This window comes from Manduca sexta, chromosome 28, assembly GCF_014839805.1.
Source record: "Manduca sexta isolate Smith_Timp_Sample1 chromosome 28, JHU_Msex_v1.0, whole genome shotgun sequence".
In the NCBI taxonomy this organism is placed as follows: Eukaryota; Metazoa; Arthropoda; class Insecta; order Lepidoptera; family Sphingidae; genus Manduca; species Manduca sexta.
In genome coordinates this window covers 13,497,432-13,512,245 of record NC_051142.1, presented here as the reverse complement: position 1 = coordinate 13,512,245, position 14,814 = coordinate 13,497,432, and the positions used below count along the sequence as shown (strand labels likewise).

Here is a 14,814-nt window from a genome sequence, read left to right as displayed (position 1 = left end):
TTCCTTTGGAATTGTTATAAGATGTCCCATACAGTAACTTTGTATTTTTCGTGCGTTTCTTAAAGTCTAGGTACCTATTATTTTCTTGGAACTATTATTTTATTTGAACTTTAATTTATTAATTAAGTATATCATAGAATCTCTATCAATTTTATTTTTCTAATAATATTTTGATATTTGGTTTCAATGCGTTTGTTTTTTACCAACTCGTCTTCCTACTTATGGGACAAATAGAAATATTCAATCCCGGAATCACAATTCCTTAGGGACACATAAGAATATTGTTACGACTTCGCGGTTGACAATTGCTATCATACAATAAAAGTTTATTTTTTTCTTTTAGGAAAGGAAATATAGAATAGACTAAGAAGGACACGTGGGTATACGGAAATCTTATTTAAAAATATCAGCATATTTGTTTTGACCGACATTATCACATCGGGATTCGACTGAGCCATTTGTACTAAAATTTGCTGGTGGTAGGATATATTTCATATACGATCGGATAGTGACCCACCATAGTGGTTCACGTAAGTGTATCGCGTTCCGGGATGAGCCTGTGTCTATCCGGTTTTAACAGGCTGGCATAATTGTGTCGACTGTTGAGGGATAATCATCTCTCGTCAGTCAACATTATATTGGACCCCGCTCCACTTACCATCAGGTGCAGCGGAGTCCCTTTGCCGTGCGCAAAAAAATGACAACTGCGGTGAGATTTTAGCGTTACTTTTTATTGATTATTTACCTAAAGACAATGTTATATTAATTCTATTTTGATTAAATATTAAGGTTTGGGTTTTGATTAGTTCCCAGAAAGCAATTTCCATACGCTTAATAGCAGTAATCGAAACCACTTTCTTCAGATGTTATTGCAAAAAGCTATGAATGTGTGTGTTGTCTTATTCGCAGACGTGAACTCTAATATTAAAGAAACACTTCATATATAAGTTGAATCAATAAAAAATAATATTTTGTTCCTAAACCTTATTTTTGTATTGTACCCATGTAATAGCTGGCGAACTACAAATATGTCACAACATAAGCAGGTTTTTTAAGTCGTCAAAAATAACCAATCCGTGAGCATGCTGTTTACATCAGTCAAATTATAATTACGGATTTATAAAATAAATATATGTTTTTACTTTTTATACAATCTTTCCTTCAACTTATTAGCATGCTATAGTTTGTTTTCTTATAAATGACTAACGAATTTCTTTAATATAAGAGTCTCCGTTTGAGTAAAGAATAAAATGTTCGTGAGCCGGAGCTCTGTGGATGATATTCAACAATTCGATATTTTCTCTTGATATTTATATTTGAAAATTCAATAAAATATACTGTTACTGATACATATTGTTTTATTTATTTTATATTAGATTTTTTTATGAGATGAGGCCTGATGGGAATAGTCATGACTACCCAGCATTAGAAACAACATAATAAGTATCACTAAGCACTGGAAGGCAATTGCATGCCTTCATTTATGGTTACATTGAGAAATTACAAAAAAATTCACAAACACCACAACTCAGAAATTGGAATAAACGAAATAAATAACAACACTGCATGTTTATATAACAAACATATAAAAATAAAAATGAAATAAGATCAGGGAGCCTATTTCGTCTACGGGGGCATATCCGTCTTTATTCAATTACGGACGTTCTAATCGATGACCATTTTTGATAGCCGTATAGGATACTAGAGGATTTTTTTTACTTTTTTACCTATAGGCCTCCCTGACCTTACAAAAGAAGCGCATTGTGCCGAGTCCTGGTGACAATCAAAACTGGTCCCACTCAGCACAAGCCGCGGCGCAGTTCTTTCAATTTAATTATAAAGTCTAGTAATACCCAATTAAGTATTCAACCCTTCTAAATTAATTACAACAGTGCGTGGATACTACGCGTTCCGAGTGACGCCAGAAATAAATGAAACCATGATACTTTACAAACGAATTCTCGCATACCAGAAACTAAACTAAGTAATAGTCCCAATTTTGCAATCACTTTACAAACGAATTCTCGCATACCAGAAACTAAGCAAATAACATCTAATACTTGACTATACTGGGACAGGGCGAAAAAGTGGAAGCGTAAGATTTTCTCCAATCCCTCCGTAAAGTAAAGACGTGTGTGCGTGCGTGTATGTCTGCGTGTTAAAAAAGCAACCGATGATTGGATAGTTTCTTCTTATAAATCATGTGCGTTTACCCAACCATTTCACTACGCGTAACATACGGCGTTCCCGCTTGTGATTACGTGAGTAATCTCAACTTATACGTCCGGTCACTAACCGTAGTTTATCGCAATCTCTGAAAGTAGGCAGTGAAGTCACCATAATTCCCTCCATACGTTACGAGTGTATTAAATCATTGGCGGAATAAAAGATGGCCACTCTGAAGTCGGTTTATGTCGCGGGTCACTCGCAATAAAACTAAACAGCGGAAGAAACTACTTTTTATATTGCATTATGTTATTATATGATAAATGTCATAAAACATTGCTGTTAAATGTTTGTTGAGATAATTTGAGATTCAACATTTTATAACACCACGTAAATAATAAGAAAAGCAAATAGTGTTTCCGCTTGGTGTTCTACCCGAAAATCAATTGAGGGTATGGTTTTTTTGGTAAAGCAGCAGAAATGCAACAAAAAATAAAACAACAAAATTATCGTATAACTGCCTTTATTCTCTGCAGCGATTGGTTTTTACCCAACAAATCCATCATTTCTGCAACACTGGGACCTTCGTTCAACCCGCTAAGAACCGATCGGAGCATCTTCATCAAATCCGGAAACTTCACATCACTACTCGACGCAAAACTCCTCAAGCATTCCTTCACAGAACTTTGTTCAAACGAATTTAACTGTTCTAAATGCCCAACCAGCTTATTTAGTAAATCTTTTTCGATGTGTTTAGTTGTCGACGGTAAAACCCAAAGGAATCCATATTTTATCGACACTAGATCTTCGATTCTCGACACTCTAGCCGTTGACCAGTTGAGTACAGATGTTATGTGCTCCTCACTAATTTGTTTTTCTTTTTGAGGATACTTTTCATTAATTAATTTTTGTAGTTGTGTTATTAGTTGTTGTGAGAGTGCCGAGTCTTGGAGTCGGCGTTTGATTTCCAATCGATTGCATTCCTCAAGTAGGTCGGCGTTTAAGCGGCTTGGATGAGATGATACTTTGTCTATTTTAAACTGTAAAGAGAAAATAAATTAAAATAAATATATACCTGTACAATATTATTACAATTGCACAATGATTGCACAATGAAAATGATATATATTTTCATTGTGCAATCTGCGAGCATATTCCGAATTTTATAACAACTATCAATAGATAATGTGCAGAGCCGAAGGGTCCATATAAGCCGATTCCTGCCGGCTTTCCTTTCATATAAAAGCTAATTATCATTAGACTTTTTTTCTTTTATTCAGGAAACAAACAGGACAATATAATATATAAGCATAAACTAGATAAAGTAGGTAACACAATGCAATAAAGTTTCCACAGACATAAAAAATATCTTGCGGACTGCATTTATGAATATTAGCACCTATATGTTGTGTCGGGTTTCCTTTCCTAAAACTTCACCCTTCGCTGCTGGTAACGTGTGCACATATTGTTTTCAAAGCTTCATTCTGTATTAATTTTATTGAATTACAATACAATATACATTTTTTAAATATAGTATCTCTATCTAACGGCTCATTAATAAATCAGAAATTACTATCAAGGCTCTATTACACTCTTACCTCTTCCGCCAGTTCTTCCATAGTCTTCAACCTAACACCAGCGCCTGGCACGTGGTCGAATCCGCCACCAGACAGGGTAATATAATTAACTAGTGCCAGGGGAAAAATACCTGCAACAATAATATACATCATTGCAAACCATATATAAAATGCCATCAGTGTAAAGATAAAATTGTTATTAAGTAAAAATGGTACAAATGTCCCTAAAGCACTTTACGACGCCAGCGCCGTGTATTTAAAAAGTTAGATTAAGAAATGTTATTATTTGTCTTCTAACAAACATACAAATATTTTCACAAGCTTTCGTATTTATAATATTATTAAGATAAGAAGTATTACCATTGATTAGAATGTGAATGTGGGAAGCTGACTTGTGAATCATGATGATGTAATACATTTTTGAACTGACCTTTATCCCTATAATCTTCCACTTTGACATCACTTTGTCGTTTGCTGAGCTTGGTCCCGTCAACATTGACTATTAGGGGCATATGGCCGAACTGCGGCGGCGTCCAACCAAAAGCTCTGAAATTATTGGTACTCTTTTAAACATATTTTTATTGCGATATCCCTAGGAAAAAAATAATTACGTCTTATGTTTTGTAACGAATGCAATTTCAAACGACATACAAACCACATAAGATTTAAGGTATAGTGCAAAAATCAATGTGATTATAGCCTGATCAGGATAACAAATATACCGCGCCATGTTGCGGTAAAATATGAAACTAAGCTCTTGTTCTGACTACATTAACTTAAACGGAAAAGCGAACGTGGCGCTCACAAAGCGGATTTTTATTTATTTGATCAGACTATAATAGATACTTGCCTATAAATAAGCAAGTGTTTGGTGGTGGATATCTGCCACTCCACTCCTCGCAAGACATGCGTTACGGCCATCAGATGGTCGTCCACCACGTTAGCGAAGTGGTAGGTGGGAAAGCCATCAGACTTCATCAGCACCGGATCACCTTCGTTCAGCGACACATCATAGGCGATGCCACCGAAAATTAAATCCTCATATGCTTGACAGTCAGATGTTAACTAAAAGAATAAAATTATGCTATATTCTCTCTTTCTTATACAGCATACAAGTGTAAGAGTAAATTTTTCTTAATGTAAAGATAGATATCAACAGTTGGGCTTATTGACACCCAAATATTAAAAAAAAATTGATTACACTAAACTGAAAATCAAAGCATCTTTATATGTCTTTGTTTGAGGATTATCAGAAAATATCCTCCTGTCTATAAATTAAATGGTAGAGCAAATTATATTCCACCATTCATAATAAGCAAGATTTTGTAATATACTAATTTTATACCTTAAACCTAACACAATAAGGTACACCAGATTTCATTTTCTCCTTGATCTCTTCATCAGTCAGTGACCGACATCTGTTGTCATACTTTGGTATTCTCTGGGTCTTCAGTGCATCTCTTCTTAAAATGTTCAGCCGCCTCTCTGTACAAAAACATTTGTATGCAGAACCATTTTTGAGAAGTTTGTCTATGTGATCCCTGAAATTGAAATATTTATTTTTATTAAAATTAAAAATGTATAAGTATAATGATATTTATTACAGAATATGAGGATGTTAAACGTTTTATAATGTTGATAACTCAGTCCATATCCTGCTGGTCAGAAAATTATTTTTGTAACTAAACAACAGAAGTAGATCCATGTATTAATATGAGAAGTATAGAATAAAGCCCTGTTCAAAAATAAAACAGAATAAAGTCACTGAATAAATCTGCGACACAGCGAACTATCTGCCACAGAGGTTTTATTATGGTAATATCCAAATAATTGCATAATTTGAATAAAAAAAAGTATTTTTAATGATATTATGTAGCATAGTGTGTAGATGCAGATGAAGCTTCCTAAAAGTAATCTCGGCGGTGAGTAAGGTTATATTGATTAAAATTCAAATAAAACTTACCTATATATATCCAATCTCTCGCTCTGTATGTACGGTCCATATTTTCCATTTTTCTTCGGGCCTTCGTCATACTCAATTCCGGCCCATTCAAGATCCTTTACTAGAGCATCGACAGAACCTTCCACTTTTCGCGTCTGGTCCGTGTCTTCGATACGTAGTATGAAAGCACCCTTGCGCGACTTCGAAAATAAATAATTGTATAGCGCAGTCCTTAAACCTCCTAAATGTAAATATCCTGTGGGGCTCGGTGCAAATCTCACTCGTGGAGGTTTTAAATTGGCCGACTGATGCAAGTTTCGTACGACGGTACAAACAACTTGATTTGTGAATGAAATACGTACCATTATGCAAATTATATTGTTTTATTACATCACATAATATTATTCCATGTGGAAGAAAATGTCGAAAAATGTAATTTTGATATTCTAAGTTGTTCCGGTAAGGTCAGGTAAGGAGTTGTTTGTTACAATCAGCTGTTAATAATGACATTAACAATTACGTTCAGAAATTCTAAATTCACTGTAGCAACAACAGCGTATTAAATCTACATAGTTACTTTATACATTTTAGCATACTATATATATCTTATTATTAAAGATTTTTAATTGAATGTAATATACATTTAGCGCGGATTGTTTGTTCATCATTATCAATTATATTTCTAAACGTTTAAAAATCTATGGCTACATACCTAATTCCTTCGCCTAATTCAATGTTGCATGGTTAATTTTTTATTAGATTTTGTGAAATGGATTCAAATTAGAAAATAATTTATTCTGCATCTAGCTGATGATACACAGGTCAGATATTATTATTTTGAATAACTTATGAAAGTGGTATAATTTTATATGCATAGTATGATTATAATAATTTATGAAAACCACATCTTTAGTAATTTTACAATGGAGGTAAATATCGAAAAATACGATAGGTAACACCTCAGTTGTCTATGATTGTTATTTCACTTTGGTTCCGATGTCGAAATAACAGTGAAAGTCATTATAAAATAACAATATCTCACGAAAATGGTGAGTAGATGTGTAGAAATAACATCTAAATTGAGTCTGACATGTGTTTGGTACAAAATTTAAATATAGAATTTTGTTTAGATTACGTAGGTCGATGACAGGTAAGCAATGTTAAGGTTATGATGTGACGTTCGTATTTTCAGAATAAATTAAAATCGTCACAGAGAGACAAAGTGAAGAGGTTTGTCGCGTTCACGCAGACGAGCGAAAGCACCGCCATATACTGCCTATCCCAGAACGACTGGAAACTGGATCTAGCGAGTGACAACTACTTTCAAAATCCTGAAGCGTATTACAAAGACCCCGTAAAAGGGTCAGTGGATAGGAAAAAACTGGAGCAACTCTTCAACAAGTACAGAGACCAACAAGAGAATGATAAAATAACAGCGGACGGAGTAATGAAATTTTTAGAAGACCTAAACCTTAGTCCAGAATCCATATTAGTTCTGATCATAGCATGGAAGTGCAAAGCAGCAGTGCAATGTGAGTTCACTAAAGAAGAGTTCACGACAGGACTGCTAGAGCTGGGGGTGGACAGCATAGATAAATTAAAAGCTAAATTGCCAACACTAGAGTCTGAATTGAAAGATACAAACAAATTTAAGGATTTCTATCATTTTACATTCAATTATGCCAAAAACGCGGGTCAGAAGGGTCTGGATTTGGACATGGCGATAGCTTATTGGAATATTGTGCTCCGTGGGAGATTTAAATTCCTTGATGCTTGGTGTAAATTTCTTACGGTGAGTAATACTTTTTAACTTAAATTTCACAAGCCCTACAGATGATTACTCAATTTTTCATATTATAAATTAAATGAAAACAATGATATGTGATAGTGTCTCAGTGTAAATCTTTTGTATGTTAAATAGGTATGTGTTTATTTTATAGAATTGATTAAAGTATTATTTATATCATCACTTATATGAAACTGTTACATGTTACCAAGTCATTGTGCATCATTACTTTAAATTCTGTAATGAGTGAATCATGGTTTATCACTTCTTGATACTTTTTATCAGTTTATATGCCTAGAAATCATGCTATAGATCTAAATTATTTGTTAATTTGTTTTAATATGTGTAAATAAGTGCTAGAATAATTTCATAACCAAATCTAATAAGTAAAATATTCTTTGTATTTTTATAAAATTTTGAAAGGTTACTCTAAAACTTATTTAATTTATAACTCACATTTGTTTACTAGATCTACACTTTTTTCATATTTTTTCACTGTATAATAATAATAATATCAGCCCTGTATTATACACTTGCCCACTGTTTGGCACAGGCCTCCTCTACTACTGAGAGGGATTAGGCCTTAGTCCACCACGCTGGCCTAGTGCGAGTGGTAGACTTCACACACCTTCGAAATTCCTATAGAGAACTTCTCAGATGTGCAGGTTTCCTCAGGATGAACTTCCACTTTTTCCACTGTGAATATGTAAATTCTTTAATGTCTAAATATTTTGACTCAATACTTCTCAATAATATCAACATTTATGTTTACAGATGGTTGTCAACAACCAGCACTATGTCTATTCTTTTAATAATCAAATATGTTTAGTATTTGCTTTGACTTGGTATGATGCCAGTTTCTTTATAAATTGGCTCAGCAACAGCATTTATTATTGAGAAGAACTATTATCTTGTTTGTAAATGAATGTATTTTATTTCCCTTATAGGTTCAATACTCCATAACAAGCCTTATAGGAAGAATATTGTACTAACAATTTATACAGGAGAGGCTTTTTTAATTATTTGTTGTCAAATATTTATTGTATATTGCCAGTATTTAATTATAAATAATTATGTTTCATATAAATACTTAAAAAAAACCATAAACACATTAGAATTATAAGTAATGAAAATATGTATAATAAATAAATATAGTTAGAATGTGCACTGAAATAAATATTTCAGAATAATGCCCAGAGGCAAAGACAATTAGGTCATTTGAACGCTTACTGAACTTGGTGGTAGTTATGTCAATTTTTTCCTCAAAGTCTGGTATGTAAAATTTTTAATGAGGTCAAAGTAATATGCTCGATAAGACTATGCCAAAAATACATTCACATTTGGTCTCCTTTAGTAGGTAGTAATGCAGTTTTTTCTGAGGTTTCTTATCTTTCTTATGATAATGAGGTAACTGAAAACATATGGTGATAATTTGCCAACATAATTTTTTTCCATCTAATTCACACATCATGTACTCATGTTGTGGTTGTACATTGGGGATATTTCGATTCATATTACTCTTGTAGCAGCTATATACAGTTTGGCACATAATATACACAAATCTGTATGGATAGGTGTGTATGCAATGGTTTTTAGAGAGCACATATACATTTTTGTTTCATGGCAATAGTTACATACATAAAAACCAATCTATAATATAAAATTTTAAACACATGAAGAGCGAACCCATTATATCTTCTATAATGTTATACTGATTTTTTTTGATAAATAAATTTCAGGAACATCACAAAAGATCCATACCAAAAGACACATGGAATTTGCTACTAGACTTTGCCACACAAATTGATGATGGCATGAACAATTACGACGCGGAGGGCGCGTGGCCAGTACTCATTGACGACTTTGTGGAATGGTGTCAGAAGCAGGGACTCACCGCGGATGGGCTAAAGGCCCTGGAGCCAGCGTCCGGCTAGCTGTCACCGTACAGCCACCAGCGGCACGAAGCAGCAGATACCCTTGCTGATGACGAACTAAGTGAAAGCATCAGCTTGCGGATGTGGTTATTGTTGCTACTGTCCCGCTTCGTGTTATATGGTTTTGAGCTGTGTACAGTGGAGTGGGTCGCGATACTCATCATTTTCGATTTGTGTAGCTGACTAAATTGATGTGGTAAAATGGTAGGATTCACATGGTATGCTCTCTGTATTGTTGCGTGTGATACTGTAATATTAAAGATATTTATGAAAATTGATGTTGCGATCTGTCTAGGATCATTATATGTAGATAGAGAAATTTAATCGTTTTATTTATATTAAAACTTTATAATAAACACATTCAACTGATAATGATATTAACTGATAGCAGGCAATAAATCAATTTAATAACTTTCAGTTTCCCTATTCTCACGACAAGTGTGATTGTTTATCTAAAATATTTCGTTTATTTTTCCATGCTATTTTCACTGCTTTTCATTTTCTGCTACTTTGGCCTAATTGAAAATTAGTTCAATTTATATTATAAATAAATTTGAAAATAAAAGCATTCATACTCACTTGTATAGTGAAGAAGAAAACATTGTTAAAAAAATATCACACTAGCAACAGTGCATCGACCATTCTGTGAAAAGAATAATTTGCTATAGTTTCAATTACTTTACACTCAACTGTATAAAGCTCTTATAATCGTCCGATAGTTAAATTCATTCGTGTAGACGTTCGTTGAATCTATTTACCTGTTGAGGTATAAAATCAAAGGTTTTTATCAAATGTATAAAGTCAAAGTTATCTTAAAAAATTGTCTAGAGAATTGATATTTTTGAAGCTTAACGGATGAAGCCGACAATATCGACTGTTGGCCACAAACCTACATAATATGGTTGTCTACATGATAGGGATGGCGTTAAATTAAGAATGTAAATATGTATATACACAATTAATAATATTACATTTTTTTATTTTATAAAAACTTAGTGCTATTTAGTTTTTGTTTTGGTTTGCAGCTTTGACATGGGGATACATTTTTCTTATGGAGTAAAGATCAATTTTGCACGTGGCATTGGTGGGTGGAACAATGCGCTGTTTTTTTTCGTTATTCTCTGCGTAATTTTGACAATTGTTTTACTGAGATTCTCATACATTTCACCCTACATTTTCAATAATCTGTCCAAAGGAAATGTTTTAATAAATATTTTTTCCATGTTTTATATATAATTTAATAAAAAAGGTCTTGATTCCATGAATAATCAAGATTGCTACTTTATTTAGTTCAGGATTATTTTAGAAATGCCTTATGCAGTGTACACGCTCTTTAACATCTCATCTTTAATTTATTAAACAATTTCATAGTAATACTGCGCATTTATTTGTTGTTGGAATTGGCACATTGTTTTGTAATTCTTTTTTATTGTTTACTACTGATCCTTTGGGAACTGGGGTATTGTGCAATTTTAACGAAAAATAAACGTGCAATTATTGGAAAGCACTGAATATATGGAATTATTTTATTTTTGCTAATTTGAGGATTGTTTTTATTGTGTAATCAGAATTAATGTTACATTATTGTTCAGCTGGTGGGTAAAATATAAAAATTTTATTAAAATTTTAAAATATAATAGTAAATTGTGCCTTGCAACTGCGTTTGTTGCCATAGACAAGAGTTAAGTTGTAGGAAGCCGCTCGAAAATCTACCGCCAGCTGTTGCACTTCGTTCTCATGAAACCAGTAATTTGTGTAAAAAGGTGTGGCATTCGATCTGTGATTTAACATCAGTGTTTAACATTAACCCATATTTATTATAGCTTTTGATTTATTCCTGTGTTATCCATGTTTATGTCATGCAACTCATACTAAGTATCTTTATTTAGTCTTCTGAGTACATCCCCATATGTTAGAGTCCTTCTTTAAAACAGCAAGTCAAATAGGAGTGCGTTTACCCTCGCCCATATAACAGACCAATAAAACTTAGTAATTACACATTTTAATAATTAATTTCCATAATTTGTGGACTTGTCTTTAATTTCGATAGAATTATTAATGTTACTAGAAAAGTGCTGTTGCTTGCTAGATTAACATTAAAATCGTAATAAAATGTTTGGTACTTAGTTTTTAATGTACAAAAGATGAAATTGATGTAATGAGTATTAATTACAGTAAATTGTTAAATAAATAATTTTTGTTTAATTGAAAAACTATTTTGTGACTGATTGTACTCCAATGTCAATCGCCTTCTTTATGCGAAACCAAACTAGGCAGATGTTGCAGTTATATAAGACAATGTTATTGTATGGTAAGTTGTACACCAAACCATTGAACTCTAAAAATATTGTGCTAAGTAATTCGACAAGACTGATCTGTCTAAAGTAACCACCGTTCAGTAAACCAATCCTGCTAATAGGGAAATATAAAAAAATATATGTGCACAAATTTGGAAACTTGGATATATGTAAGCAGTGACGGTGCAGCCTTACCGATGCAAGGCTTGGGCGATTATCCGGTTCGCCTCCACCCCTACCATATTTTTTTTTTTTTAATATTACATACCTTTGTAGCCTGACAAGAGTCGGCTTACACGCATAGAGGACTTTTGGGTGGTTTACGAACCTCGGCTCGGAAATGGAATCGCGAACCAAAAGTAATGCATAATTATTATAAAAAGCAGGCTGTAGAAAACGAATCACATTTTCTTTATATAAGATTATTCCACTTCATCCAAGTAAGGGAACGTATTGTTATTGTGGCTGTACGCTCGTATATCGTTTGCGCAATATTTTTTTTGTCAAATGCCAATGTCACAATTTGACGATTGGAAAAACTAGACATTTTCTTTCATTTGAAAATCGTATTAGACACTGAAATAAATTAATAAGGATGTCGTTACGCTTAGGCGGCGCTTTAAGGGAACTCAGGATTCATCTGTGCCAAACAAGCAAGCAGTCAGAGGGCGTGAGGTAAAGTTTGTGATTACATAAACATTGAAATAACCTCAAATTTCGTTTTTAAACATCAATGCTATTCTAGGGAATTTATCAAGAACAACTATGTGAACATCAAGAAGGAGAATCCTAACTTCCCGATTCTGATCCGCGAGTGTAGTGGCGTCCAACCGCGAGTATGGGCTCGCTACGGTAAGTAATTTTATTACGTTTTATGTTTTCCCAAGACTAGTTTCTTCCTTACTCAGAGCAACCGTGGCTAGTTAAGCCAGAACAACTGCCAATGAAGTAAATGTAAGGTTAAATGCTAGGCCTTCCGTATCGGACTTCTGAAACTACTTTCATTCAATGTTAATTGCATTATTGGTTACTTTAATGTTGAAGCAAGAAACCTAAAAATGTTCATACCTTAAAATTCTGTTAAGCAACCACAAAGGTATGTAAAATCTACGAACTTTTACCAAGCCAGCATAATACAAGGCTAATATGTTATTTTTATCCATGTAATGCTGTGTATATGGGGCTAATTTATATGATATTCAATATTGGGAAACACTGGAAATTTATCTAGAAAAATATATATAATGTTACAATCAATTCCAGAGCATGGTGTAGAATGTTGCCAAGATTTGAATGATCTAACTCCTGACCAAGTGATGGATGTCCTTAAACGTCTTGCTCAATAACAGTAACAACCTTATAATATGGTTAATTATTAAATGGGTCTAAATGTGGCTACCATGATTCATTATTTGATAGTAGAAGTACTATGAATTTTGAGAATTATAGTTGATAGAATTTGAACTTGTAATATTGTGTTTTAGTTGTTTGTGTTGTTAAAATAAAATAAAAAATAGCTTATAACTTAAACTACTTTCAGTAGACTTGTATTTATTTGTATTAGTATACACTATTCAGATTTACATACAAATTCATAATATTTTATATTTATTTTGTTCACAAGGATCGCAATGCTGATCCACTTGTAAAACAATAAATTAAAAGCAGTAGTATATCAGTATAATTTATCTTCCATTTTAAAAATTTGTTTTTATAAATATTTCCAGATAAAGGAGCTGAACGCAGCGCTGCTCTCACAAACTTAACTGCTGGTGACATCATGGCAACCATCAAACAATTAGTAAAGTGAATAGCTTTTATTTGATTATGTATATATTTTAGTTAAATGAATACATTGTTTTATTTTAAATGTCTTTAAACTAAAAATACTTACACACCAGTAGAATAGAACATTTAGGGCGGCAGAGGCATTCAAGTGAAATCTTTTAGGGGAGTGGCAAAATGTCTAAAATAAAGCAAGAAAAAGTTTATTTCAATTTTAAACTTTGTTTTGTTGAAATGGTATTTTTCCTCATCTGGTGCTAGGGGTGGTAAATATTGGGTCCACCCGGGCAACTAGAATCCACGCCACAATACTGATTGACATACAATGTGTACATAATAAGGGAAAAACCGAGTATGCATATGTGCCTCATAGACCTGAGACTTTTGCAAAAAGTTTCTTTTCGCATTCATTATTCTATTATCTACCAAACATTTTTGCAAGGGTGTTTTATTGAAAATACTTACAAGTATTATATTAAAAAAATATGGTCATTGCTGCAAAAATACTCAAAAATTCTACCATAATTCAAAAAACAAATTCTATGATTATTAAAAGAAATAAGGCAAATTATTTATAAGAATTATAATTTATTATGCTTAAAACTACAAGACAAACACGAAGGTACTACTGTACACAGTTTTCACTAAATACTGCACTAATAATAAGTATAAAAACATCAGAATGGCATAAGTGCTAGTGGTAACATGATCATATCCGGTATGGGTATAAAATAATATTTAGATTATTAATTTTAAAATTTCCCAAAAGATAGCAGGCTTTTCTCTTATTCCAGTTACATATAAAAATCACAATAAACAATTTTTACACAATAGCAAAAATATTTTTTTTTATTTTAACTGCAGGTACAGACTAAGCTTTAGTAAGTCATGCTAGTATTCTTAAAAAAATTAAAATTCTGATATACTTACTAAAACTGTTTAGTACCAAGAAATATTGATCTTTTTATATAAATCCCAGGCCTTCCAGGCAATCCTTATAGTATTTATACATACAACATTAGAAAAGCTGAAATATTAATCTACAATTACTTATACAACAATAACAAATATAGTATTATGAAATATTGCACCCTGTTTCCTATAAAGTTTACGAAGTTATGTACTTATATAAGTAGTGCCCATGATAACAATTTGATCAATTGTATACTTGAAACATTGTTCTATACAACCAAATAATAAAAATTGTATTATTGCTGAGACATATCCTTATTACAGATGGCAGGGAAGGAGTTTGCACTTATAACTTCCTTTATGGAAATTCTATAGTTAAAGTAAAATAAGCTTTACTAACAAAATACAAAACATT

The 14,814-nt window shown here is 32.6% G+C and overlaps 3 protein-coding genes across 3 annotated transcripts; 2 read left to right on the top strand and 1 right to left on the bottom strand.

Moving 5' to 3' along the window:
• Positions 1-2,669: 2,669 nt before the first annotated feature.
• Positions 2,670-6,186, bottom strand: LOC115447838 (probable glutamate--tRNA ligase, mitochondrial). The gene is made up of 6 exons (XM_030175078.2): positions 5,707-6,186; positions 5,089-5,284; positions 4,594-4,808; positions 4,174-4,289; positions 3,765-3,874; positions 2,670-3,206 (listed from the first exon to the last, which is right to left on the bottom strand). The coding sequence occupies exons 1-6, from the start codon at positions 6,048-6,050 to the stop codon at positions 2,673-2,675; spliced, it is 1,515 nt and encodes a 504-aa protein (XP_030030938.2). The 5' UTR covers positions 6,051-6,186; the 3' UTR covers positions 2,670-2,672.
• A 451-nt stretch (positions 6,187-6,637) lies between these two features.
• LOC115447840 (DCN1-like protein 1) lies at positions 6,638-11,599 on the top strand. Its single transcript, XM_030175079.2, has 3 exons — positions 6,638-6,734; positions 6,878-7,477; positions 9,211-11,599. The coding sequence occupies exons 1-3, from the start codon at positions 6,732-6,734 to the stop codon at positions 9,403-9,405; spliced, it is 798 nt and encodes a 265-aa protein (XP_030030939.1). The 5' UTR covers positions 6,638-6,731; the 3' UTR covers positions 9,406-11,599.
• Positions 11,600-12,138: 539 nt separating this feature from the next.
• On the top strand, positions 12,139-13,572 carry LOC115447843 (NADH dehydrogenase [ubiquinone] 1 alpha subcomplex subunit 2). Its single transcript, XM_030175081.2, has 3 exons — positions 12,139-12,377; positions 12,448-12,554; positions 13,430-13,572. Exons 1-3 carry the CDS (start codon positions 12,298-12,300, stop codon positions 13,510-13,512), a joined length of 270 nt encoding a protein of 89 aa, XP_030030941.2. The 5' UTR covers positions 12,139-12,297; the 3' UTR covers positions 13,513-13,572.
• The last annotated feature ends 1,242 nt before the right edge of the window (positions 13,573-14,814 follow it).